A 26,551-nucleotide genomic window follows, 5' to 3' on the forward strand; every position below is an offset into this window, starting at 1 on the left:
CAACTGAGTTTTAGATGTTAATTTGACATGTGTATAGTGGTAGTAAAAAGTATTAAATTAATGGTAACTGGTTTGAGAAAACATTACTTTATAGTTAAATGTATTGGAATTCTAGAAAGTAGTGAAACTTTGTATTAAATGATATTATCAATGGAATGTTATCAAACATTCTGGAGCATGTCAAAATGAAAAGTGTAAATTGAAATGGAGTGAGTATTAATTATATTAGTTTATGATTTCAGAAGGCCTACCCAGGTGGATTTGACATGTTTAACCTACTAACATAACTTACTTCTAAAGAAGCAACTTCATAACAATCAATGTTAATTTTACTGAAGCTCCCACTAATCATGTATTCTCTGCAGGCAATATCACTTTTCCTCCTGGGATCATATTACACTTACCTGGGTAATGTACCAGCTGTGGCTGTTAGTGCTCTGCTACTGTATGTTGGCTGTTACCAGGTAATTCAAGCTTTATTTCTTTTAATATTTGTGCTTGAAAGTGCTATAATAGATTTGTTTGAGTGAGTCCAACTTTTGGCTATACAGTGTGAATGACATCATGGTTTTTGTACAAATTTTATTAGCTGCAGTAATTGTAGATTTTTGTCTTCTTTTGAAAAGTAAGCAACAACCTTTGCTCATCTTTAACCCCACTGGTATAATGGAAATTATTTCTTTGGATGTTGTGAATGTCCGTTACTTTAAAAATTTCAGTGGACTGTGAAAATAGTCAAATCTTATTGGTAACTGGCGTTGGAACGGTTTGTTTTGAGAAGCTTCTTCTTTTCATTGATCTTATACTAGCAGAGCTTATAAAAAGGAAAAAGGTAGGAGGCCATTTTTTGACCGTTACACACCATCTTTTGCAGATCATGAAATTAGGCCATAGATCAGTAGAAGAAAAAAGTATGTGACAGTTATTCACTGAGGTACTAGAAAGTATTTTTGTGAGAAAGCGCAAGAGAAAAATATATTATTGATGTTAATTATAATATAGTGAGCCTTATTTATGACTATACATAATATATATCCTATTCCTATTTGTGAGAAGGCACGGGAGAAAATATGTTATTGATATTGGATGATAAATAAAATACAAGAGGTCCCTATTTATAGCTATATACTACAAGGAGATATTACTCCTCTTCCAATATGGGACAAGACTACACTATACATATCTATAAACTAACACTCCCCCTCAAGCCGGTGCATACACATCATATGTACCAAGCTTGTTACACATGTAACTAATACGAGAACCAGAAAGAGACTTAGTGAAAATATCTGCTAGTTGATCATTCGACTTTACAAACTTTGTAACAATATCTCATGAAAGTATTTTTTCTCTGACAAAGTGACAGTCAATCTCAATGTGTTTAGTCCTCTCATGGAACACCGGATTTGACGCAATATGAAGAGCAGCTTGTTTATCACACACTAGTTCCATCTTGCTGATTTCTCCGAACTTTAACTCCTTGAGCAACTGCTTGACCCAAACTAACTCACACGTCGCCATAGCCATGGCCCGATATTCGGCTTCGGCGCTAGATCGAGCAACTACATTCTGTTTCTTGCTCTTCCACGAGACCAAATTACCTCCTACTAGAACACAATATCCAGACGTAGAACGTTTATCAAAATGTGATCCCGTCCAATCAGCATCTGTGTACCCAACAATTTGCTCGTGGCCTCGATCCTCGAATAGTAATCCTTTACCTGGAGCTGACTTTATTTACCGAAGAATGCGAACAACTGCATCCCAGTGGCTATCACAGGTAGAATCCATAAACTGACTTACAACACTCACCGGAAAAGAAATGTCAGGTCTAGTCACTATGAGGTAATTCAATTTGCCAACCAACTTCCTATATCTCGTAGGGTCTCTAAGAGGCTCCCCCTGTCCAGGCAGAAGCTTAACATTCGGATCCATAGGAGAGTCAATAGGTCTGCAACCCATCATTCCAGTCTCCTCAAGAATGTCTAAGGCATACTTTCGCTGTGAAATAACAATACCTTAGCTAGACTGAGTGACCTCAATACCTAGAAAATACTTCAATCTGCCCAGATCCTTAGTCTGGAAGTGCTGAAAGAGATGTTGCTTCAGATTAGTAATACCATCCTGATCATTACCAGTAATAACAATATCATCAACATAAACCACTAGATAAATACACAGATTAGGAGCAGAATGCCGATAAAACACAGAGTGATCAGCCTCACTACGAGTCATGCCGAACTCCTGAATAATTGTGCTGAACTTACCAAACCAAGCTCGAGGGGACTGTTTCAAACCATATAGTGACCTGCGCAATCTGCACACACAACCATTAAACTCCCCTGAGCAACAAAACCAGGTGGTTGCTCCATATAAACTTCTTCCTCAAGATCACCGTGGAGAAAAGCATTCTTAATGTCTAACTGATAAAGAGGCCAATGACGTACAGCAGCCGTGGACAAAAGAGACGAACAGATGCTACTTTAGCCACGGGAGAGAAAGTATCACTATAATCAAGCCCAAAAATCTGAGTATATCCTTTTGTAACAAGACGAGCCTTAAGCTGATCAACCTGGCCATCCGGTCCAACTTTGACTGCATAAACCCAACGACAACCAACAGTAGACTTACCTGCAGGAAGAGGAACAAGCTCCCAAGTGTCACTGACATGTAAAACAGACATCTCGTCAATCATAGCATGTCGCCATCCTGGATGAGATAGTGCCTCACCTGTAGACTTAGGGATATAAACAGTGGACAAAGAAGATATAAAAGCATAATGAGGTGATGACAGGCGATGATAACTTAAACCGACATAGTGGGGATTAGGATTAAGTGTGGATCGTACACCTTTGCGGAGTGCAATTGGTTGACTAAGAGGAGACAAGTCCGTAGTAGGTGCAGAATCTGATGCGGAGCGTGAATCACCCGGTCCTGATGCTGGATGTGGACGACGATGATAAGTCAAGAGTGGTGGAGCTGTAGAAGGTTGAACTGAATTATGTGGAGGAACTGGATCTATATGTGGTGGAGCTACAACCAGAGCTATAGGTGGTGGAAATGGAGCTATAGGTGGTGGAGCTACAACTGGAGCTATAGGTGGTGGAGCTACAACTGGAGCTGTAGGTGGTGGAGCTGGAGTGACTGAATCTCCAAAAAATGAAACTGGTAGTACCTCAGAAATATCTAAGTGATGACCTGAACCTGTGAAGTATGATTGGGTTTCAAAGAAGGTAACATCAGCGGACATAAGGTACCACTGGAGGTCAGGAGAGTAGCATCGATACCCCTTTTGTGTTCTCGAGAAACCCAGAAATACGCACTTAAGAGCACGAAGATCTAACTTATCTGTTCCTGGAGTAAGGTTATGGACAAAATAAGTGCTTCCAAAGATACGGGGTGGAAGAGAGAACAAAGGTAAGTGGGGAAACATGACAGAGAATGGAACTTGGTTCTGGATAGCTGAAGATGGCATACGATTAATAAGATAGCAAGATGTAAGAACTGCATCCCCCCCAAAATGCAATGGAGCATGAGATTGTATGAGTAGGGTACGAGCAGTTTCAATAAGATGTCTATTCTTTCTTTCAGCTACCTCATTTTGTTGAGATGTGTACGGACAAGATGTTTGATGAATAATCCCATGAGATTTCATAAACTGCTGAAATGGGGAAGACAAATACTCTCGGGCATTATCACTACGAAATGTGCGAATAGAAACCCCAAATTGATTTTGAATTTCAGCGTGGAAGGTCTAGAAAATAGAAAACAACTCAGATCGATTTTTTATCAAAAATATCCAAGTACACCTGGAATAATCATCAATGAAACTGACAAAGTAGCGGAATCCCAAGGTGGAACTGACCCGATTAGGACCCCAAACATCTGAATGGACTAAAGTAAAAGGTGACTCTGCTCGATTATCAAGACGCCGAGGGAAATGAGAGCGGGTATGCTTACCGAGTTGACATGACTCACACTCTAGAACTGACAAGTGAGATAAACCAGATACCATTTTCTGAAGTTTTGACAAACTGGGATGTCCCAACCGTTTATGTAATAAATCTGGTGAATCAGTAACAGAACATGTTATAGAAGGAAAACAAGATGTGTGTCCATGTGATTTAGCAAGGATAAGGTAATAAAGTCCGTTTGATTCACGCCCGGTACCAATGATCCGCCCCGTACTGCGTTTCAGTATAAAAACATGGTCATCAAGAAATAAAACAGCGCATTTAAGTGATTTGGCTAAGCGACTAACAACACACTAAGCGGCTCAGGACAGTTTCAATAACACTATCCTGAAGCGCATTTAAGTGATTTGAGGAGAGCACACTGTCCTGAAGAAGTTTCGCGAAAAAATGGCCGGAACCCTCACCGGAAAAGTTGTTGCCGGCGCATGTAGGAGCGTGGCGGCTTTTCTGCCGGATAAAATTTTAGGGGTTGGTCGTCGGAGGGTGATCTACCTCGTGGTGGTGTTGGTTTTAGCACAACACCGACAGAAAGTGACTTTCACTTAGACAAGCCTTAGGTCACCGGAAAAATTGCACGATGACTAAGTTCTTTCTTCCCGGTTAACGCTGGAATGACGCACAACGATCTTTTCTCACTAATGCTCTGATACCATGTGAGAAGGCACGGGAGAAAATATGTTATTGATATTGGATGATAAATACAATACAAGAGGTCCCTATTTATAGCTATTCACTACAAAGAGATATTACTCCTCTTCCAATGTGGGACAAGACTACACTATACATATCTGTAAACTAACACTATTCAATGTGGGACTCAGATTAATAACATATTAACTACATAACTATATAACACTCCCTTTCAAGCCGGTGCATACAAATCATGTACCGAGCTTGTTACATATGTAACTAATACAAGGACCAGTGAGGGACTTGGTGAAAATATCTGCAAACTGATCATTCAACTTCACAAACTTTGTAGCAATGTCTCCTGAGAGTATCTTTTCTGTGACGAAGTGACAGTCAATCTCAATGTGTTTAGTTCTCTCATGGAACACCGAATTCGATGCAATATGAATGACAACTTGATAATCACACACAAGTTCCAGCTGGCTGATCTCACCAAATTTCAACTCCTTGAGCAATTGTTTGATCCAAACTAGCTCACATGTTGCCATAGCCATTGCTTGATATGCTGCTTCTGCACTAGACCGAGCAACCACATTCTATTTCTTGCTCTTCCAAGACACCAAATTACCTCCTACTAAAACGCAATATCCAGACGTAGAACGTCTATCAGAAGGTGATCCTGCCCAATCGGTATCTGAGTATCCAACGATCTGCTCATGGCCTCGATCCTTAAACAATAATCCTTTCTGTGGAGCTGATTTTATATACCGAAGAATGCGGATAACCGCATCCCAATGACTATCACAGGGAGAATCCATAAACTGACTCACAACACTCACAAGAAAAGAAATGTCAGGTCTAGTCACTATAAGGTCATTTAATTTACCAACCAGCCGCCTATATCTTACAGGATCGCTAAGCGGCTCCCCCTGTCCTGGTAGAAGTTTAGAATTCGGATCCATATGAGTGTCAACAGGTCTACAACCTGTCATTCCTGTCTCCTGAAGAATGTTTAAAGCATACTTTTGTTGTGAGATCACAATACCTGAGCTAGACTGAACGACCTCAATACCCAAAAAATACTTTAATTTGCCCAGATCCTTAGTCCGAAAGTGCTGAAAGAGATGTCGCTTCAACTTAGTAATACCATCCTCATCATTTCCGATAATAACAATATCGTCAACATAAACTACCAGATAAATACAGAGATTTGAATCAGAATTGCCGATAAAACATAAAGTGATCAACTTCACTATGAGTCATGCCAACCTCCTGAATGACTATGCTGAACTTACCAAACCAGGCTCGAGGAGACTGCTTTAGACCATAGAGTGACCGGCTCAACCGACATACAAGGCCACTAGACTCCCCTTGACCAACAAAACCAGGTGGTTGCTCCATATAAATTTCATCCTCAAAGTCGCCGTGAAGAAAAGCATTCTTAATGTCTAATTGATAGAGAGACCAATGGTGAACAACCATGGATAGAAAAAGGCGGATCGATGCTATTTTAGCCATGAGCGAGAAAATATCACTGTAATCGAGCCCAAAATATCTGAGTATACCCTTTGGCAATAAAACGAGCCTTAAGTCGATCAACCTGGTCATCTGGACCAACTTTGACTGCATACACCCAATGACAACTAACATTAGATTTACTTGAAAGAAGAGGAACAAGCTCCCAAGTACCACTCGTATGTAAAGCAGACATCTCGTCAATCATAGCCTGTCGCCATCCTGGATAAGACAATGCTTCACCTGTCGACTTAGGGATGAAAATAGAGGACAAAGATGATACAAACGCATAATGGGGTGATGACAGACGATGATAACTTAAACCGACATAATGGGAATTGGGATTAAGTGTGGACTGTATACCTTTTCGAAATGCAAGCGGTGGACTAGGAGAAGACAAGTTTGCAGTAGAAGTAGGGTCAGGTGCAGGACGTGAATCAGTTGGGCCTGATGCTGGGCGCGAACGACGACGATAAGTCAAGAGTGGTGTTCTTGTGGCTGGAGATCTAGGAGGAGCAACACTAGATTCCTCAATGGTTGGTATGGGTAAGACTTCTGTGGTTGAGGATGTAGGAAGAGTTATAGGTGGTGGAGCTGGAGTTGGAGTTGTAGGTGATGGAGCCGTGGAGGAAGGTGAGTTGGAAATAGTGACTGAATCTCCAAAAGATGGAACTGGTAGCATCTCCGAAATGTCTAAGTGATCACCTAAGCCTCTGAAGTATGACTGAGTTCAAATAAGGTAATATCAATAGACATAAGGCACTGCTGGAGGTCAGGTGAGTAGCATGAATACCCTTTTTGCGTTCTCGAGTAACCTAGAAATACACACTTAAGAGCACGGTGAGCTAACTTATCTTTTCCTAGCGGTTATGAACAAAACATGTGCTCCCAAGGACATGAGGTGGAAGAGAGAACAAGGGCGAGTGAGGAAACAACACAGAGAATGGAACTTGATTTTGGATAGTTGAGGATGACATACGATTAATAAGATAACAAGATGTGAGAACTGCATCCCCCAAAAATGCAACGGAACATGAGATTGTATGAGTAGGGTACGAGTCGTCTCAATGAGATGCCTATTCTTCCTTTCCGCTAACCCATTTTGTTGAGATGTGTATGGACAAGATGTTTGATTAATGATCCCATGAGAGTTCATAAACTGCTGAAATGGAGATTTCAGAAGACAAATACTCTGGGGAATTATCACTACGAAATGTGCTGATAGAAACCCCAAATTGATTTCAGATTTCAGCGTGGAAGGCCTGAAAAATAGAAAACAACTTAGATTTATTTTTCATCAAGAATATCCAAGTGCACCTGGAATAATCATCAATAAAATTGACAAAATAGCGGAATCCCAAAGTAGAACCGACTCGACTAGGACCCCAAGCATCTGGGTAGACTAAAGTGAAAGGTGACTTTGCTCAATTATTAGTACGCCGAGGAAAATGGGAGCAAGTATGCTTACCGAGTTGACATGACTCACACTCTAGAGTAGACTAGTGAGACAAACCAAGTATGATTCTGAAGTTTTGATAAACTGGGATGTACCAACCGTTTATGTAATAAATCTGGTGAATCAATAACATGACAAGCTGTTGAAGGAAGACAAGATGTGAGTCCATGTGATTTAGCAAGGATAAGGTAATAAAGTCCATTTGACTCCCGTCCGGTACCAGTGACCCGCCCTGTACTGCGTTAATGTATAAAAATAAGTTTATCAAGAGTTAAAATAGAGCATTTAAGTGATTTGGCTAAGTGACTAGCGACTATAGATCATAAGGACTACCGGGAACATAAAGAACTGAATCTAAAGGTAAGGAAGGAAGTGGACTTGCTTGACCTATTCCAGTTGTCATGGTTTGAGACCCGTTCGCCGTTGTGATTGTTGGAAGAGATTGAGAATATGAAATAGTAGTGAAAAGAGATTTGTTACCAGAAATGTGATCAGATGCACCTGAATCAATGATCCAAGAGTCGGAAGATGAAGATTGGGAGACACAAGTCACGCTATTACCTATTTGAACAACGGAAGCTATCTCTGAAAATGTCTGTTTACATGCTTTGTATTGAATGAACTCAATATGATAGAGAAACCATCCAACTATTCATAGTATTGGATCTCATTTCGCTACAATTAATTTCTTAAATTCTTGGCTAAAACTTATATGGTTAATCAGAGCTTAACCTGGAGATTTTTTTTCCTTAGTTATCCGGAAACCAAGTTCTTCGCTTGAAATAGTGAAAATAAGTAACTCCGGCAGGAAAAATATATGGGAAAACACTGTTCACAATAAAGGAAAAAATATTGTTCATTGCCGGAAAACAATGTTCCTGAAAAATTCAAAAAATTATATGGGTAGAGTCGGAAAAAGAAGGCGGCCACCGCAGAAGAAAACCCAAACTTGGAATATGCGGGAAAATATGCTCACGCGCCGGCGCGTGAACAGAACTCGTCGGAAATTTTGGAGACCTTCGCAACGCATGTGGGCGCGTGGAGCGAGATGTGCCGGAGAGGGTGACTGGGGTGTGGTCGTCGGACTATGGTAGATCTCGTGGTGGTGTTGGTTTTCACACAATACCGTCAGATATGAAGGTTAACGCGGACAACCACTTAGGTCACCGGAAAATTGCACGGTGATTGAGTTCTTTATTCCCGGATGTTGCTGGAATGACGCACAACGATATTTTCTCACCAACGCTCTGATACCATGTGAGAAAGCACATGAGAAAAATATATTATTGATGTTAATTGTAATACAAATAGCCCTATTTATAACTATACATAATACATATCCTACTCCTATTCAATGTGAGACTCGGACTAATTACATATTAGCTACATAACTATCTAACAATTCTGGCTTGTTCCCAAAAAAAAGTGAAGTTTTGACATACTTTTTGAGAGAAGAAACAAATAAAAAGGAAAAAGGAAAGATTCTACTATGGTGTATTGACAGTTCCAAGATAACATCTGCAGTTTTTTCTGTGATTTTCTTAGTTTTTTTAGATTTTAGGAATTTTTTGTACAATATTCTAGCCTATGGTTTTCTAAACGACCCTCTTGCCTCTTTTCATGTCTTCTTTTGTTTTAATTATAACATTCCTTGAGCCACAAAAAAAAAGAAGGAATCTACGACAGCTCTATCCAGCTTCTTTTGGTTTTTGAGCTAGACCAAGTATTGCTCTAACATTTTGAAGTCATCTTTTGCAGTTATCGTTTGGTCCTATTGGTTGGTTGATGATCTCAGAGATCTTTCCCTTGCGCGTTAGAGGGCGAGGGTTGAGTATTTCAGTTCTTGTGAATTTCGGTGCAAATGCACTAGTGGCATTTTCATTTTCTCCTCTTCAGGTAAAGAAAACTCTTTAATACTCTGGAATTTTCTAGATGGTTATTTTTGCACTTAGTCTGTTATAGAATTCCCTTAAAAGCAACGTGAGGCATGCTGTTGTCTGTTGTCAATTCGTTCGAGGAGTTATTTTAATTATCATTTTAAGCTTAATCTTGATAAGAAAACAGATGAAAATGATAGAGGGTGTTAGGAATAAAGCGTAGGACTTCCCAAGATTACCAATTTCAAATATCTGGTTTTACCCTCTATCCTGGAAGAAAAGGATAGAGGGTGAAACCAGATGCTTGGAATTGGTACTCTTGGAAAGTCGTATGCTATATTCCTTTATCATACAGAATTAAATAGTTTCCATTTAAGATTCAATTAAGGCATCTCTTTTGCCTGTCATGCATAGGTTTAAAATATTTTCTTTTACGGTGGAATATCTTCAAGCTTATTATGTATTTGAATGTGCAGATATTGTACATCCTCTAGTTCTAACAGATTGTATTCTAAATAGTAAATTTAAAGATTGACTCATTGACAATAGGGGGTCTATTAGGTGCTAATTCTGGTACTGTCTCATGGTCAGAGTACATCTTCTTCTGCTGATTAGAATCTGTGTTAGTGGTTGAGCTTTCGGATTTCAATTGTCTTTTTGATTTTGGAAATTCACTCAAAAGAACACATAAACTGAGTAGAGATTACAATATATCAATCAATCATACCTTAATCCAGAGCTAATAGGGGTAGGTTATATGATATATTTTGGGGGCACATTTCATTTCAATAGTCAATACTAAATCAGGTTCTTCAATCTCTCTGATTTTCCTAATGCTTTTTGGGAAAGAAAAAAATATTTGATTGAACCTCCATACATTGAAGGATTCAATGAACTGGTCATCTCAACCAAAGTAAAACCTATTCAAATGAATCAAGAAATGATGGAAACTTGTAAAACCGTGATTTCAAATCTTCTGGAAAAAAAAAAAATCATTCGCCCCTCTAAATCCCCTTGGAGTTGTTCTGTCTTTTATGTGAATAATAGTGCGGAAAAAGAAAGAGGAGCACCACGATTAGTTATAAACTATAAGCCTTTAAATGCTGTCCTTAAATGGATTAGATATCCCACATTCCTAACAAAAGGGATCTCTTAAAGAGAACTTACAAAGCTAATGTTTATAGCAAGTTCGATATGAAATCTGGTTTTTGGCAAATTCAAGTAGCTGAAAAAGACAGATACAAAACTGCTTTTAATGTTCCCTTCGGTCAGTATGAATGGACCGTTATGCCATTTGGGCTTAAGAACGCCCCCTCAGAGTTTCAGAATGTTATGAACTCCATTTTTAATGACTATAGTTATATGTCTATTGTTTATATAGATGATGTACTTATCTTCTCTGAAAACATAGATTCTCATTTTAAGCATCTCAACACTTTCCTTAAAATAGTTAAGAGAAATGGTCTAGTGGTTAGTGCTAAGAAGATTAAACTCTTCCAAACAACCAGTAGATTTTTAGGCCATGACCTATACCAAGGTTCTTACAAACCAATTTGTAGAGCCGAGTTCTCTTCTAAGTTCCCAAATGAGATTACAGATAAAACTCAGCTTCAGAGATTTTTAGGAAGTCTCAACTATGTTGCAGATTGTTAGTTAAAGCATGTATATAGTGTAGTATTGTCCCACATTGGTAGAGGAGTAGTATGTCCTTGTATAGTATAGCTATAAATAAGGACCTCTTGTATTGTATTGTTTATCCAATATCAATAACATATTTTCTCCCGTACTTTCTCACATGGTATCGGAGCAATTGTGAGAGACTTATCGCTGTGCATAAATTCCAGCGATTCCGGGAAAGAGAAATCAATACTTTTTTAAGGCTTTTTTCTATCTGCTTCATTTCTGTCAGTGTTGTGCAAAATCCAACACTACCACAAGAGTCGTCACTGTCCGACGGCCAAACCCCAGTGAAAAACTCCGGCAGCAGCCTCCTCACGCGCCTCCACGTGCCACCAGAAGCTCACGCGCCGGCGCGCACGACCACTTCCGGCCATTTTTTGAAAATCTTCCTTCAGAACAGTTAGGTTGCCTGGTAATTCCGATCCTACCCCTACTGTTTTCATTTCATTCCGAAAACTTTGAGTTTTTTCCGGCAGCTACAGTACTATTCCGACAGCTACAGTAGATTCCGGCAGCTACAATATTTCAATATTCTGTTTCTGTGTTTCCGTACACTGTTTCACTGGATTACAGTTGATTCTTTCTCTTATTTGGTAATAATTTGCAACAATGTCTTTGGGATTTGATGCTTTTGGGTCTAGAAACATGAGTTCTGGAAGCTCTAGTGCTATTATTATCTCGGAACCTTTAATGGGAGGTTCAAGGTACTTAGTTTGGGCTTCATCTGTCGAGTTATGGTGTAGAGGTCAAGGTGTTCAAGATCATCTAATCAAACAGTCTAGCGATGGAGATGAAAAAGCAATAGCACTTTGGGCAAAAATCGATGCTCATTTATGTAGCATCTTGTGGCTTCAGTCCGCCTTTTTCTATCCATGGCTGCGGTTCGTCATTGGCCCCTCTATCAGCTGGACATTAAAAATGCCTTTCTTCACGGTGATCTTGAAGATGAGGTTTATATGGAGCAACCACCTGGTTTTGTTGCTCAGGGGGAGTCTCCTGGCCTTGTATGTCGCTTGCGTCGGTCACTTTATGTTCTAAAGCAGTCTCCTCGAGCCTTGTTTGGTAAGTTCAGCACGGTTATCCAGGAGTTTGGCATGACTCGTAATGAAGCTGATCACTCTGTGTTTTATCGGCACTCTGCTTCAAGTCTCTGTATTTATCTGGTAGTCTATGTTGATGATATTGTTATTATTGGCAATGATCAGGATGGTATTACCAATCTGAAGCAGCATCTCTTCCAGCACTTCCAAACTAAGGATCGAGGCAGATTGAAGTACTTTCTAGGTATTGAGGTTGCCCAGTCTAGCTCAGGTATTGTTATTTCTCAAAGAAAATATGCTTTAGACATTCTTGAGAGACGAGGATGATAGGTTGCAGACCTGTTGACACTCCGATGGATCCGAATTCTAAACTTATGCCAGGACATGGGGAGCCGCTTAGCGATCCTGCAAGTTATAGGCGGCTGGTTGGAAAATTAAATTATCTCACAGTGACTAGACCCGACATTTCTTATCCTGTGAGTGTTGTAAGTCAGTTTATGAATTCTTCCTGTGATAGTCATTGGGATGCAGTTGTCCGCATTATTCGATATATAAAATCGGCTCCAGGCAAAAGGTTACTCTTTGAGGATCGAGGTCATTAGCAGATCATTGGATACTCAGATGCTAATTGGGCAGGATCACTTCTGATAGACGTTCTATGTCTGGATATTGTGTTTTAGTAGGAGGAAATTTGGTGACCTGGAAGAGCTAGAAACAGAATGTAGTTGCTCGGTCTAGTGCAGAAACAGAATATCGAGCAATGGCTATGGCAACATGTGAGCTAGTCTGGACCAAACAATTGCTCAAGGAGTTGAAATTTGGTGAAATCAGTCGGATGGAACTTGTGTGCGATAATCAAGCTGCCCTTCATAATCCGGTGTTCCATGAGAGAACTAAACACATTGAGATTGATTGTCATTTCGTCAGAGAAAAGATACTTTCAGGAGAGATTGCTACAAAGTTTGTGAGGTCGAATGATCAACTTGCAGATATTTTCACCAAGTCTCTCACTGGTCCTCGTATTGGTTATATATGTAACAAGCTCGATACATATGATTTGTATGCACCGGCTTGAAGGGGAGTGTTAGTTTACAACATGTATATAGTGTAGTATTGTCCCACATTGGTAGAGGAGTAGTATGTCCTTGTATAGTATATCTATAAATAAGGACCTCTTGTATTGTATTGTTTATCCAATATCAATAACATATTTTCTCTCGTACCTTCTCACACAGATTTTATCCCAAACATTAGACAAGTCTGTGAACCTCTATATAAAAGACTTAGGAAGAATCATGTTCCTTGGAGCTCTGAACAAACACAATCAGTCATCCAAATAAAAGGTTTAGTACAAAACCTCCCATGCTTAGGAATCCCAAACCCAGAAGCTTTTATGATTGTTGAAACAAATGTTTCCGACATAGGTTACGGAGGAATTCTTAAACAAAGGATAACCCTAGAATCCCCTGAACAATTTGTTCGTTCTACATCTGGAATCTGGAATTCTGCTCAGAAATATTACTCTACTGTTAAAAAAGAAGTCATGTCTATAGTACTATGTATTACTAAGTTTCAAGATGATCTTATTAACAAAGAATTTTTAGTTAGAGTTGATTGCAAATCAACCAAAGAAATTCTTCAAAAAGATGTTAAAACCCTTGTTTCGAAACAAATATTTGCTAGATGGCAAGCTATACTATCTAGCTTTGATTTCAAAATAGATTTTATTAAAGGAGAAAATAACTCTTTACCTGATTTTCTAAAAAGAGGGCTCTTCAAGCCTAATACTCCTACCAAAGGAAAAGAAACCAATAATCCGCAAATGGCTAGATCATTTGTTCTTCCTCCCTTTACTCCTACCAAAGCAACAGCCCCTCAAAGGCCCCAACTTCCTTTCCAGAACAGGTATACAGCACTAGCCGAGTATCCCAAGTTACCAGCTCCAGTACCAATTCCATCAGCAAAACCGATTAATCTCCAATCAGCAAAACTTGTTGAAAGAGGAGCATCTTCAAGTTCCTCAATTCAAACCAAAGAGAGTTACGCCATAAAAGTCCCAGAGACTTTTGTAGAAGCAGTTAATCCCTCAATAAAGAAGTCACAAGATGACACACCTAAAGAAGAAAATTTTGAATATGTTACCATTCACGTACTACCTTTATTAGCACTAGATAAAGAATATGAAGGTCTCAGGATAGAAGACCTTATTAAACCATGTTTTACGGATTTCAATTATGTGGATACCGAAAATCCATACAAGACAAGAAGGTACTATGAAGCCATCCTAATAGATACTGATTCCATAAAAGTGGAACACAGTTTGAATGAGAAAAATCCGGAGTATATCAACTACTCTAGAGTCACTATAAAAAAGATTCTATCACCATTGAGTGGTTTGCAGATCACCTATACACACCCATAGCTCTATCAAATGGCGCACAAACCCCAAACCTACAACTGGCATGATTACAAAGCTGCATGGTTCAATTTCTTATACCTCAGACCAGGTCACACTTGGTTCATCAAATATTGTCTAGAAGTCACCAAGGCAATAATCCCAAGATTGTTCTGCGAATGGTGGAACATTTTTGGAGGTAAGAAAGAAATATTACCTCAGCAATTACTTAACAGGTTTGATGATTTTCAGACCAAAGAAGCAATATCATCCCTACCAGAGCACATTAAAATGTGCAAATACTTTATTCAGAAGCGAATTTCTTTTATTATTAGTTGGAATTTTTCTAAGGCAGAATTTGAAAGAATCCAATATTTGTCCAAAGAAATCAAGATCAAAGGCTGAACTCCCAAACAACAAACTCCCAAGACAGCAAAGAATGTTCAACAAAGCTTTACAAAAGCTTCTTCATCCAAAGCAGAGCTCAAAGAAAAGCTCAAGCATACCCTACAAAACATAGACAATTACGAAGAACACCAGATTATGCAATTAATCGAAAATGCTGCTTCATTTGGAGAAAGCAGCAATGGAGACATGTGCAACCCCAAAGGGAATAACTTTGGCCTACATGTACCCCAATTGTGAATAGAAAGACCCATCATCTGATCAGACGAATCTTATCTTTACTTTTTTAAAGTAACCACTTTACTTTTTCAAAAGGTAGCCGCCCACTTTAGACTTTACTTTTTAAAAAGGTAGCCGCCCACTTTAGTCTTTGTCGACCACTTACTATTATCTGAAAAACTAAACGGTATACTTGTAAGCCTAAGATGAAAAGGCATCTCTTCTCTAGTCTATATAAGGCTCCCCATCCCCTTTGTAAAAGGTACACCGAAAATTCTCCCAATTTACAAAGACCTCTCTCTTCTAGTATTCTCTTATGCTATTCTGTTCTTATGTTTTTGTAATGTTCATCCAATAAATTTCAATAAGTTTTAACGTTTTTCTTACACTATCTTTACTGTTTTAAATACTGCACTTAGTTCCGTCTTTACTGGTATCAGAGCCATATTGGCAGTGTACGTATTTAGCATGAGCAGCTAAGTACATATACTGTGTAGGGCATGGCAAAATTACTTTCAATATTGTATTTTAAAACTTGACTATGCTTATATCTATCTTACTACTGTTCTTTAAAATCATGTTCTAAAATGCTTCTAAGTTTCGTATGAGGTCTTTATTTTCTCTATAAGTATGAAGTAACCGATTAATATCCGGCTCAGACGTTGTTGCCGAGGTAGGCGTTTAGACCTTGTTAGGTGATCCCGTCGCTAAGATGACTTTAGAGAAAACAGATGTAAACCCAAGAAGACTCTACCAAGAAGCCATTAGATTTTTGATTTTAAGGTACAATATCTGTTAGATATTTGCATATTTACTGTTTTACTATCCTTTGTTTAAGAATTCCTCCGTAACCTATGTCGGAAGTATCTGTTTCAACAATCATAAAAGCTTCTGGGTTTGGGATTCCTAAGCATGGGAGGTTTTGTACTAAACCTTTTATTTGGATGACTGATTGTGTTTGTTCAGAGCTTCAAGGAACATGATTCTTCCTAAGTCTTTTATATAGAGGTTCACAGACTTGTCTAATGTTTGGGATAAAATCTTCAACATAGTTGAGACTTCCTAAAAATCTCTGAAGCTGAGTTTTATCTGTAATCTCATTTGGGAACTTAGAAGAGAACTCTATGGCTCTACAAATTGGTTTGTAAGAACCTTGGTATTGGTCATGGCCTAAAAATCTAATGGATGTTTGGAAGAGTTTAATCTTCTTAGCACTAACCACTAGACTATTTCTCTTAACTATTTTAAGGAAAGTGTTGAGATGCTTAAAATGAGAATCTATGTTTTCAGAGAAGATAAGTACATTATCTATATAAACAATAGACATATAACTATAGTCATTAAAAATGGAGTTCATAACATTCTGAAACTCTGAGGGGGCGTTCTTAAGCCCAAATGGCATAACGTTCCATTCATACTGACCGAAGGGAACATTAAAAGCAGTTTTGTATCTGTCTTTTTCAGCTACTTGAATTTGCCAAAAAACAGATTTCATATCGAACTTGCTATAAACATTAGCTTTGTAAGTTCTCTTTAAAAGATCCCTTTTGTTAGGAATAGGATATCTAATCCATTTAAGGATAACATTTAAAGGTTTATAGTTTATAACTAATCGTGGTGCTCCTCTTTCTTTTTTTGCACTATTATTCACATAAAAAGCAGAACAACTCCAAGGGGATTTAGAGGGGTGAATGATGTTATTTTTCAGAAGATTTGAAACCTCCTCTCCAAATGTACCAGTCTTTCTCAAAATGATTAAAAAATCAGAAAATACTTTCACTCCAGATCCCGAGACCCTTGAACGTCTCTGGACTCATCCTGACAATCAAACTAAGAGAAAATGGTATGTTGCCACATATTCTCTTCAACAAAGAGAAAAAATCAGAGATTGTTGGATGTCAGACATGAAAAGAATTAGATGCGAAATCGACTTCTTTAGATAGTTTGAAATATCTTTTCCGCAAGTCTTGATCAACAAATGGTACACGACCACTAACCAAGTCATTGAATTTGTCACTCCTCCTTTGGAAGGGATAAAAATCCCAGTATCCAACATTGTTATCTCTGCCTCTCCTTTTAAAACTAAAAGCGAAAAGCCTACTAGTATGGTTGTGTGTTCTGACGTTGATCGTATCATTGAACAAAACAACTACACCAATCAACTTCTTCATGTTGTCTCCAGAAAAATAGAAGATTCTAAAGAAAAATCTTTATTCAGTGGAAAACCAACTCTTTCACAACCAAGCACCAGTCAGAATATTGAACCAAACCCCGGTTTCAAAATGACTGAATTTTCCAGAGATAAGTATCCAAAACTCAATGACACCCTCATTCACAAACTTTCCAATGATCGCTATCATAATCAAAAAAATTATCATAATCGCCCTTCATTCCCAGATGTTCAGTTCGAAGAAAATTATTTTCTCCACTCTACTGCTCACGAAGGAAGAAGCATCATGGAATGGAACATCGATGGCTTAGCTGAACATCAGATATATAGTAAACTCCATGAAATGGGTGTTTCTATCACAACCTATAAAATACGAGGCTCCTCTGACAAAGAAGCCGCCTCCATGATCGTAGCTGAGTTCACAGGCATGTTAAAACATTGGTGGAATAATTATTTCACTGATGAGATTAAACAAGCCATATACTCCTCTACAACCATTGAAACAATTGTTAAAACTGAGAGTACCCCTATGGAAAAACCTCTCAGATCACTAGAGAAGACGCTTGTGCTATCCTTCTCTATCGTATCGCAAAACACTTCATCGGAGAACCCAAACTCTTCCAAGATAGAAGTTTGCAAATCTTAAACAATCTGTCTTGCCCAACCCTAGATGACTTTATCTGGTATAAAAACCAATTCATCAACAAGGTTATGATTAGACCTGACTGTCATCTAGATTTCTGGAAAGAACGCTTTATCAACGGACTTCCCCCTCTATTCGCAAACAAGGTCAGAACAAAAATCCAAGATCGTTGTGATGGTAAAATTCCTTATCATCAAATGACCTATGGAGACCTCGTTAGCATCATCAATGTTGTGGGTCTTGAACTCTGCACTGATATTAAGCTTAAAAATCAGCTCAAAAAAGAGCGACACTCCTCTAGAAGAGAACTAGGAAGTTTCTGTCAAGACTTCAGATTTACCTCTATTGCTGCTCCTTCTACTCACTCTTCAAAAAGAGACAAGAGCTATAAATCTTCCAGAAAGATTCACCGTAGCAAATCTCGCATAAATTTTGAAAACACACCTAGAAAGAAATCCAAATTTCGTAGACCTTCTAAGTCTTCTAACAAATCCAAAGATGTCTGTTGGAACTGTGGAAAAACCGGACACATGGCCAATGAGTGCAAATCTGATAAGAAAAAGAAGAAAATCAATCTTCTAGAAATTAGTGATGATACCAAAAAGGAACTCTTCTCTATCCTAGAAGAAGCCAATTCTGATTCCTCTCTAAATTATTCATCAGATGAGTATAGCGATGAAGAAGATATCTACATCGCTTATAAATCCGATTCTAGCCAATCTGGTAATGAATGCCACTGCACTAAAACCCACTGTACTTGTGGCAACACTCCGGCTTCAATTACCAGTAAAGACGGAACTAAGTGCAGTATTTAAAACAGTAAAGATAGTGTAAGAAAAACGTTAAAACTTACTGAAGTTTATTGGATGAACATTACAAAAACGTAAGAAAAGAATAGCATAAGAGAATACTAGAGGAGGGGGGTCTTTGAAAATTGGGAGAATTTTCGGTGTGCCTCTTACGAAGGGGATGGAGAGCCTTATATAGACTAGAGAAGAGATGCCTTTTCATCTTAGGCTTACAAGTGTACCGTTTAGTTTTGTCAGATAATAGTCAGTGGTCGACAAAGATTAAAGTGGGTGGCTACCTTTTGAAAAAGTAAAGTCTAAAGTGGGCGGCTACCTTTTGAAAAAGTAAAGATAAGATTCGTCCGATCTGATGATGGATCTTTCTATTCACAATTGGGGTCCATGTAGGCCAAAGCTATTCCCTTTGGGTTGCACATGTCTCCATTGCTGCTTTCTCCAAATGAAGCAGCATCTTCGATTAATTGCATAATCTGGTGTTCTTCGTAATTGTCTATGTTTTGTAGGGCATGCTTGAGCTTTTCTTTGAGCTCTGCTTTGGATGAAGAAACTTTTGTAAAGCTTTGTTGAACATTCTTTGCTGTCTTGGGAGTTTGTTGTTTGGGAGCATAATTATGATTGTTGAAACAGATGCTTCCGACAGAGGTTACGGAGGAATTCTTAAACAAAGGATAACCCTAGAATCCCATGAACAACTTGTTTGTTTTACATCTGGAATTCTGCTCAGAAAAATTACTCTACTGTTAAAAAAGAAGTCTTGTGTATAGTACTATGTATTACTAAGTTTCAAGATGATCTTATTAACAAAGAATTTTTAGTTAGAGTTGATTGCAAATCAGCCAAAGAAATTCTTCAAAAAGATGTTAAAACCCTTGTTTCGAAACAAATATTTGCTAGATGGCAAGCTCTACTATCTAGCTTTGATTTCAAAATAGATTTTATTAAAGGAAAAAATAACTCTTTACCTGATTTTCTAAAAAGAAAATTTCTACAGGGAAAAAATGAGGCCCTTCAAGCCTAATACTCCTACCAAAGGAAAAGAAACCAATAATCCGCAAATGGCTAGACCATTTGTTCTTCCTCCCTTTACTCCTACCAAAGCAACAGCCCCTCAAAGGCCCCAACTTCCTTTCCAGAACAGGTATACAGCACTAGCCGAGTATCCCAAGTTACCAATTCCATCAGCAAAACCGATTAATCTCCAATCAGCAAAACCTGTTGAAAGAGGAGCATCTTCAAGTTCCTCAATTCAAACCAAAGAGAGTTACGCCATAAAAGTCCCAGAGACTTTTGCAGAAGCAGTTAATCCCTCAATAAAGAAGTCACAAGATGACACACCCAAAAAAGAAAAATTTGAATATGTTACCATTAGGTACTACCTTTATTAGCACTAGATAAAGAATATGAAGGTCTCAGGATAGAAGACCTTATTAAACCATGTTTTACGGATTTCAATTATGTGGATACCGAAAATCCATACAAGACAAGAAGGTACTATGAAGTCATCCTAATAGATACTGATTCCATAGAAGTGGAACACACTTTGAATGAGAAAAATCCGGAGTATATCAACTACTCTAGAGTCAATATAAAAAAGATTCTATCACTATTTGAGTTGTTTGCAGATCACCTACACACACCCATAGCTCTATCAATGGCGCACAGACCCCAAACCTACAATTGGCATGATTACAAAACTGCCTGGTTCAATTTCTTATACCTCAGACCAGTTCATCAAATATTGTCTAGAAGTCACCAAGGCAATAATCCCAAGATGGTTCTACGAATGGTGGAACATTTTTGGAGGTAACAAAGAAATATTACCTCAGCAATTCCTTAACAGGTTTGATGATTTTCAGACCAAAGAAGCAATATCATCCCTACCAGAGCACATTAAAATGTGCAAATACTTTATTCAGAAACGAATTTCTTTTATTATTAGTTGGAATTTTTCTAAGGCAGAATTTGAAAGAATCAAATATTTGTCCAAAGAAATCAAGATCAAAAGCTATACTCTCAAACAGCAAAGAATGTTTAACAAAGCTTTACTAAAGCTTCTTCATCCAAAGCAAAGCTCAAGCAAGCCCTACAAAACATAGACAATTACGAAGAACACCAGATTATGCAATTAATCGAAGATGCTGCTTCATCTGGAGAAAGCAGCAATGGAGACATGTGCAACCCAAAGGGAATAGCTTTGGCCTACATGGACCCCAATTGTGAATAGAAAGACCCATCATCAGATCGGACGAATCTTATCTTTACTTTTTTAAAGTGACCACTTTACTTTTTCAAAAGGTAGCCGCCCACTTTAGACTTTACTTTTTCAAAAGGTAGCCGCCCACTTTAATCTTTGTCGACCACCGACTATTATCTGGCAAAACTAAATGGTACACTTGTAAGCCTAAGATGAAAAGGCATCTCTTCTCTAGTCTATATAAGGCTCTCCATCCCCTTCGTAAGAGGCACACCGAAAATTCTCCCAATTTTCAAAGACCCCCCTCCTCTAGTATTCTCTTATGCTATTCTTTTCTTACGTTTTTGTAATGTTCATCCAATAAACTTCAGTAAGTTTTAACGTTTTTCTTACACTATCTTTACTGTTTTAAATACTGCACTTAGTTCCGTCTTTACTAAAATGCTAAATGGGGTTCTTAAAACTAGTTAATCTCTAACTCTTACACTTGTCCCTGCACTAACTTATAAGTCTAAAATGACTCCTGACAAACACCAGAAGTGATTAAGTGTACTAGTCTATCGTGATTCCTGGATTAGATTAGGATTGTAGTAACAGTAACCGGATCTGTGCATCAGAGTTAATTTTAAGCATAGGATTAGTTTTCTTTGTTAAATTGAAGATGTACGAGGGACCAATAGAAGGACATAGTTGGCACCTTAAGGAATATCATGGTTTATGATTGTTAATGGATAAAACCGTAGGGTATCCCCTACGCGAAGTATAATTGCACAAGATAGTTTGGTCTAGCACCCAAATTCTTTATTGCTTGGAGACGTCATATTTGCCATTGGTGAGTTTATATCATCTAGAAGTGGTGATGTAATTTGTTCATACAAGTTTATGTCATCTGGCCGTCCATCATAAGTTGACAAGGTACTGGTGGATTGTGTATTCAAGGCTATTCACTCTTGGGTCACTACCCTTTTTCCATCATATGTTTCTTTTAAGACTGGTATTATTTGGCTTTTGAAATGGATGTCTTTTTTCAAAATCAACTATGAGTTGGTAACAAATAGGTCTTTGAGAAACTATATTTTGTGTTACTCCAAATTGCAGGTCTTACTGGGGGCTGGAACTGTTTTCTTTATCTTTGGGGGCATAGCTGTTTTATCTCTTCTATTCATCTTCTTCATCATACCAGAGACAAAGGGGCTTACTTTGGAAGAGATTGAGGCCAAATATCTCTAGAACTCCCATCTTTAGAACAGATTGGACTATCATTTTCGTACTTGAATTTGTCTCCTTGTCACAATACCTGGGGCAGTCAAGTTGTTTGTAAATAAATGCTCCTACACCAGTATACGAAATGGAGGGCTTGTGATTAGCCTAGTTGTGTATTACATCATAAATGTATTATTGACATCAATAATGGGTCACTATTTTGTACAAAAGGAGAAATATGACAAGCATATTGTTTTAATTTGTTGTTTATCTTGATACCCCACCTTGGACATTCTTTCAGCATAAGTATATTCTCGAATGCCAGAAATTTTTTAATGTACTTTTCTCTATTGCCGTTGTCATATCTACCATTCATAAAATGTTATATCTTGAATTTTTAGGATTGGCGAATTTTTCATTTAAAAAAGAGATCATAATAATTCTAATGAACTAAAACACAATAGTCAAACAAAACGCAGAGACTATATTATTTGCTTTTAGATGCGGGAAATATTGTTTCGACTACACCTTACGCAATAAGGAGTGCCATAATGAATATGACAGAAGTCTTTGTGTATTAAAAAGTATTTTGTCGTTTTTGTTAATCAAAATTTAATTTGATCATAGATTACATTTAAGTTTTATCTAAATTTAATACCCAAAAGCTATAAAATATACAAGTTTAACTTTTGAGTGAAAAGTGATTTACATGTTATGAAGCAGGACCAAAGAAGAAATTAAAATAATATATATTTTTGAGTGTATAATCGAAAGTCACCAATCGAAAATCACTATTCATTATATTATTTACACAAAACCAAAAAATAGAACGGGCGTGTGAAGCGGGTCGATACATAAACCGGGTCAACGTAAAGCGGCGGCGTACACGTATAAAGCGGCAGAGGAAAAATAACTAGGGTTTAAGACTATAGTATTGAAGGTGAAGGCGAGATAACGTAATGGCGAAATTTAACGAGGTGCAGAAGAAGAGGAGAGCAGTAATCGCAGAGAGTAAGAGAGCAAAACATGGGGACCCAAATACCCGTAAGCTTAAGCAGAAGGCCCAACCTCTTTCTATCTCCGGCAAGCGTAAACGCAAGCTGTTCAAGAAATGGCGCAGGGTCTGTAATCTCTAATAGTATTAGTTCCTTCCTTATTTTAAATTTCTGTATGTATAAAGGTGCAAATTTGTAATTTGAGGCTTGTGAATGATGTGAAACAGGATCAAAAGGAGGCTATTGAAAAGGGGGTGATTACAATGCAGGATGTGGAGATGGCAGTAGCTGATGCTGCTGATGGTAAGTTATTTACTGCTGTAGCTGATTCTCCGGACCTAGTGTTTAAGCAGGGTGTTCGAACCTGCTGCAGCATTTTGCTTATGAGCTTTTGTGTGTGTGTGTGAGAGAGAGAGAGAGAGAGAGAGAGAGAGAGAGAGAATGAATCCATTACAAGATAGATGAACTGAAACAACTGCTTCAAGAGAGCAGTGGGAGCAATGGCATTTGCTATTCGAGCCAGTGGCAGAACCAGGAATTTATGTAAGGGGATTCAAAAAATGAAAATACTAGAATGGCAATAGTTGGGATTTAAATTGACCTAAAGCAACTTTTGAACCCGCTTTATCACTACTATAGAATTTTGCTTATGTTAAGAGGATTCAAATGTTTATATATAACCAAAAGATAGTATTTTTACCCTGTTTGCACAGTATAATTTTTTGGCGAAGGGGATTCAATTCCTCTTACTAGCTCTGCCCCAGACTCGAGCTAGTTAGAATCAGAACCTAGTGACTTGGATCCATTCTAGGCTAGAGAGCTATAATGTTGATGCTAGTCTATTTCTTATATTGAGCTGAGATTGCTAGTTTAGTAGGAAAGAGTTATCAATTTGTTGCTTTACTCTATGTGTTTACAAGTGTAGATTTAATGCTTCCAATATGAATATGTTGCTTCCTATGTGGAGGGGGCTGATCCATGTAACTGATCGATATTTCCGTATTTTCCCAATGAATTCAGGGAAAACTCAAGATGCCAATAAAACTCCTGTTAAATTTCCCATGAAGAGGAGCTCAAAACTTAAATTGAAGCAATTGAAGAAGAAAGGCAAGTTCCTATAGAGTTGCTATTTTTACATTCTTATTTGGACAAGGGATTCTTTGTTAATTTCGCTTATTAACTACAAATTTACAGGAAAGGGAAAAATGAAATCTGATAAGCAAGCTACAGAAGCTTCGGTAGATGCAATGGTGGAGTAAGCGCGATATGAAGGGCATTAGGATCATTTGGCTGTCTGCTTGATGGCAATGTCTTGTCTTTCTTCATTATTTTCTTCTGCCCTACTTTCCTGAAAGTTAAAAATGGCTTGTAATATACGTTTTGTATTAGTTTCGGCTACTAGAAGAAAGGAGGTAGGGGTTCTTATAGTTCTACTTGTTAGTGATTATATGTTTGTATCATGCAATTTTGTGGGTTCAATGGATCTTTTGGGACTCTGAAACAGAGCTCGATAACTCAGGAAGAACAGGAAATGAGTTTTTGCCAAGGAACGAATGAAATAGCTTTCCTGTTTATATTTTTGACAAGAGGGAAACCGCAGCCGCTACACTTGGTGTGCACTGGGTAAACCTCCCATGTGTACCCGCAGCCGTTACAGTTGGTGCGTACCGGGTAAACCTCCCCTATAAACCATACGGGGGAGATAAATCGCACTAGGCAAGCCATGTGAAACAGGCTCAACCCAGAAGGCATTGAGGTATAGATGACCGCCTTCCAAACCAACTGGGCAACCTGAAGGGTCAGCTTTCCTGTTTATATTATGAATGGTATATAGCACTCAACTAATTCCCTGATTTATGTCCTTTTGGAAACCTCTCATTTTCATCCTCACTTCATTGGAAGAAACCTGAGTGGATTTATGATCCCTTATTCCCCATGCCCCACCCAAAGGAAATGAAAGATTTCCATTTTTGTCAACCAACGACACTCCTGACATCTTTCAGCCTACAAAAAAGATGAAAATTGTTATAAATATAATACTCCTCCGTTTACTTTTACTTGGTATGGATATTAAAAATAGATTTTTATTTTTGGTTGTCACTTTACGTATATCAAGAGAAACAATTTTTTTTTCCTGTTATACCCGCAGTATTTATTACTCATTTCAAATCATTTTCTCAAATCCAATAAAATATGCATCAATTAATATGGGTATCACGGTAAATTATGTACTTCATTTATTATTTCTTAAGGGGTATGAAAAGTCAAAACGTGTCAAGTAAAAGTTAAAGGAGGGAATATATTTTGGATGTCCAGTTAGTACTCCATTATAAATAAGATTCCTGAAAAAGTTTATCCATATTGGACTCTACCGTAAATATGTTTATGTAATTTAGTACTCTATTGGAAATAAGCCTCTTGAAGAATCTTATCATTTTGGTTCCGTTATGGATAAATATTATCTCATTGATAAATATTACCCCAGTAGAAGATTATCTATAGTTGGTACAATAACAACTTAAAAGAAGCTTACACAACTTGTAGTGGGAGCTTACAAGCAACTTATACAGCAACTTCTGCAGTAGCAGCTTCTGCAACAGCTTCCACAACAACTTCCTTTCTTCTATAAATATAGTATATTTCAGTTCATTATGTATATCAGTTTGAAATTGAATAATATATCAATCTCTCTCTTTATACATGTCTTCGGTTTATTTACTTTACAGTTTTTATTTAATAACACGTTATCAGCACGAGACTGCCATTTTGAGCACTTACTTCGAATTCAATTTTTATTTTAGTGTTCATCCTCGATGTAAGACGAAGTTCTTACGTCCGTGGTTAGATCTTGTTCATTCCGAGCATCATAAGGCAGATTATATCCTTGAGTTGGTGAGCTTTTCTTCTTGACAATAGTGATATAATCACTTACATCTAGAGTGGCCATTGCGTAAAGTAATTTGAGCCTTTTGCTTATATTTGATTTAATATCTTTATCATCGCTTACTTGGTTATATGCTCTGTATACAATACTTATTTTGCTATTTGTTTTCATCCTAATTATCTTAATAAAGGTTTACAAAGTGGGTAACATTGTTAGATCCACTTAAACTCCAGCAGAGTTTGCAAGAAATATACAACCACCAGAAGTAGTTATATTGTGTATATCTCATTGTAACTAAATTTTGTTAACCATCAGAAGTGGTATATGCCTATGACCACCAGAAGTGATAATTTAGGCTTGCTATGGTTACAATGAAGATAAGTTAGAGAAAATTTCTCTATATTACATGCATACCTCGATTTGCTTCTGAAGTAGCAAATATATTAAAAGAGGTTAGACGCC

At 37.8% G+C, this 26,551-nt stretch overlaps 2 protein-coding genes across 2 annotated transcripts in view; both read left to right on the forward strand.

Annotated features, from left to right (window-relative positions):
* LOC104106912 (D-xylose-proton symporter-like 2) overlaps positions 1-22,469 on the forward strand; it is a 42,956-nt gene extending 20,487 nt beyond the window's left edge. Inside the window, exons 12-14 of the mRNA XM_070197301.1 lie at positions 366-464; positions 9,334-9,471; positions 22,106-22,469. Coding sequence (XP_070053402.1) covers positions 366-464; positions 9,334-9,471; positions 22,106-22,237 — 369 coding nt within the window. The 3' untranslated portion in view covers positions 22,238-22,469. The remainder of the gene's footprint in view (positions 1-365; positions 465-9,333; positions 9,472-22,105) is intronic.
* A 540-nt stretch (positions 22,470-23,009) lies between these two features.
* Positions 23,010-24,706, forward strand: LOC104106913 (uncharacterized). The gene is made up of 4 exons (XM_009615576.4): positions 23,010-23,331; positions 23,433-23,508; positions 24,226-24,312; positions 24,400-24,706. Exons 1-4 carry the CDS (start codon positions 23,170-23,172, stop codon positions 24,462-24,464), a joined length of 390 nt encoding a protein of 129 aa, XP_009613871.1. The 5' UTR covers positions 23,010-23,169; the 3' UTR covers positions 24,465-24,706.
* The last annotated feature ends 1,845 nt before the right edge of the window (positions 24,707-26,551 follow it).

Source organism: Nicotiana tomentosiformis, chromosome 3 (genome assembly GCF_000390325.3).
Source record: "Nicotiana tomentosiformis chromosome 3, ASM39032v3, whole genome shotgun sequence".
NCBI lineage: Eukaryota > Viridiplantae > Streptophyta > Magnoliopsida > Solanales > Solanaceae > Nicotiana > Nicotiana tomentosiformis.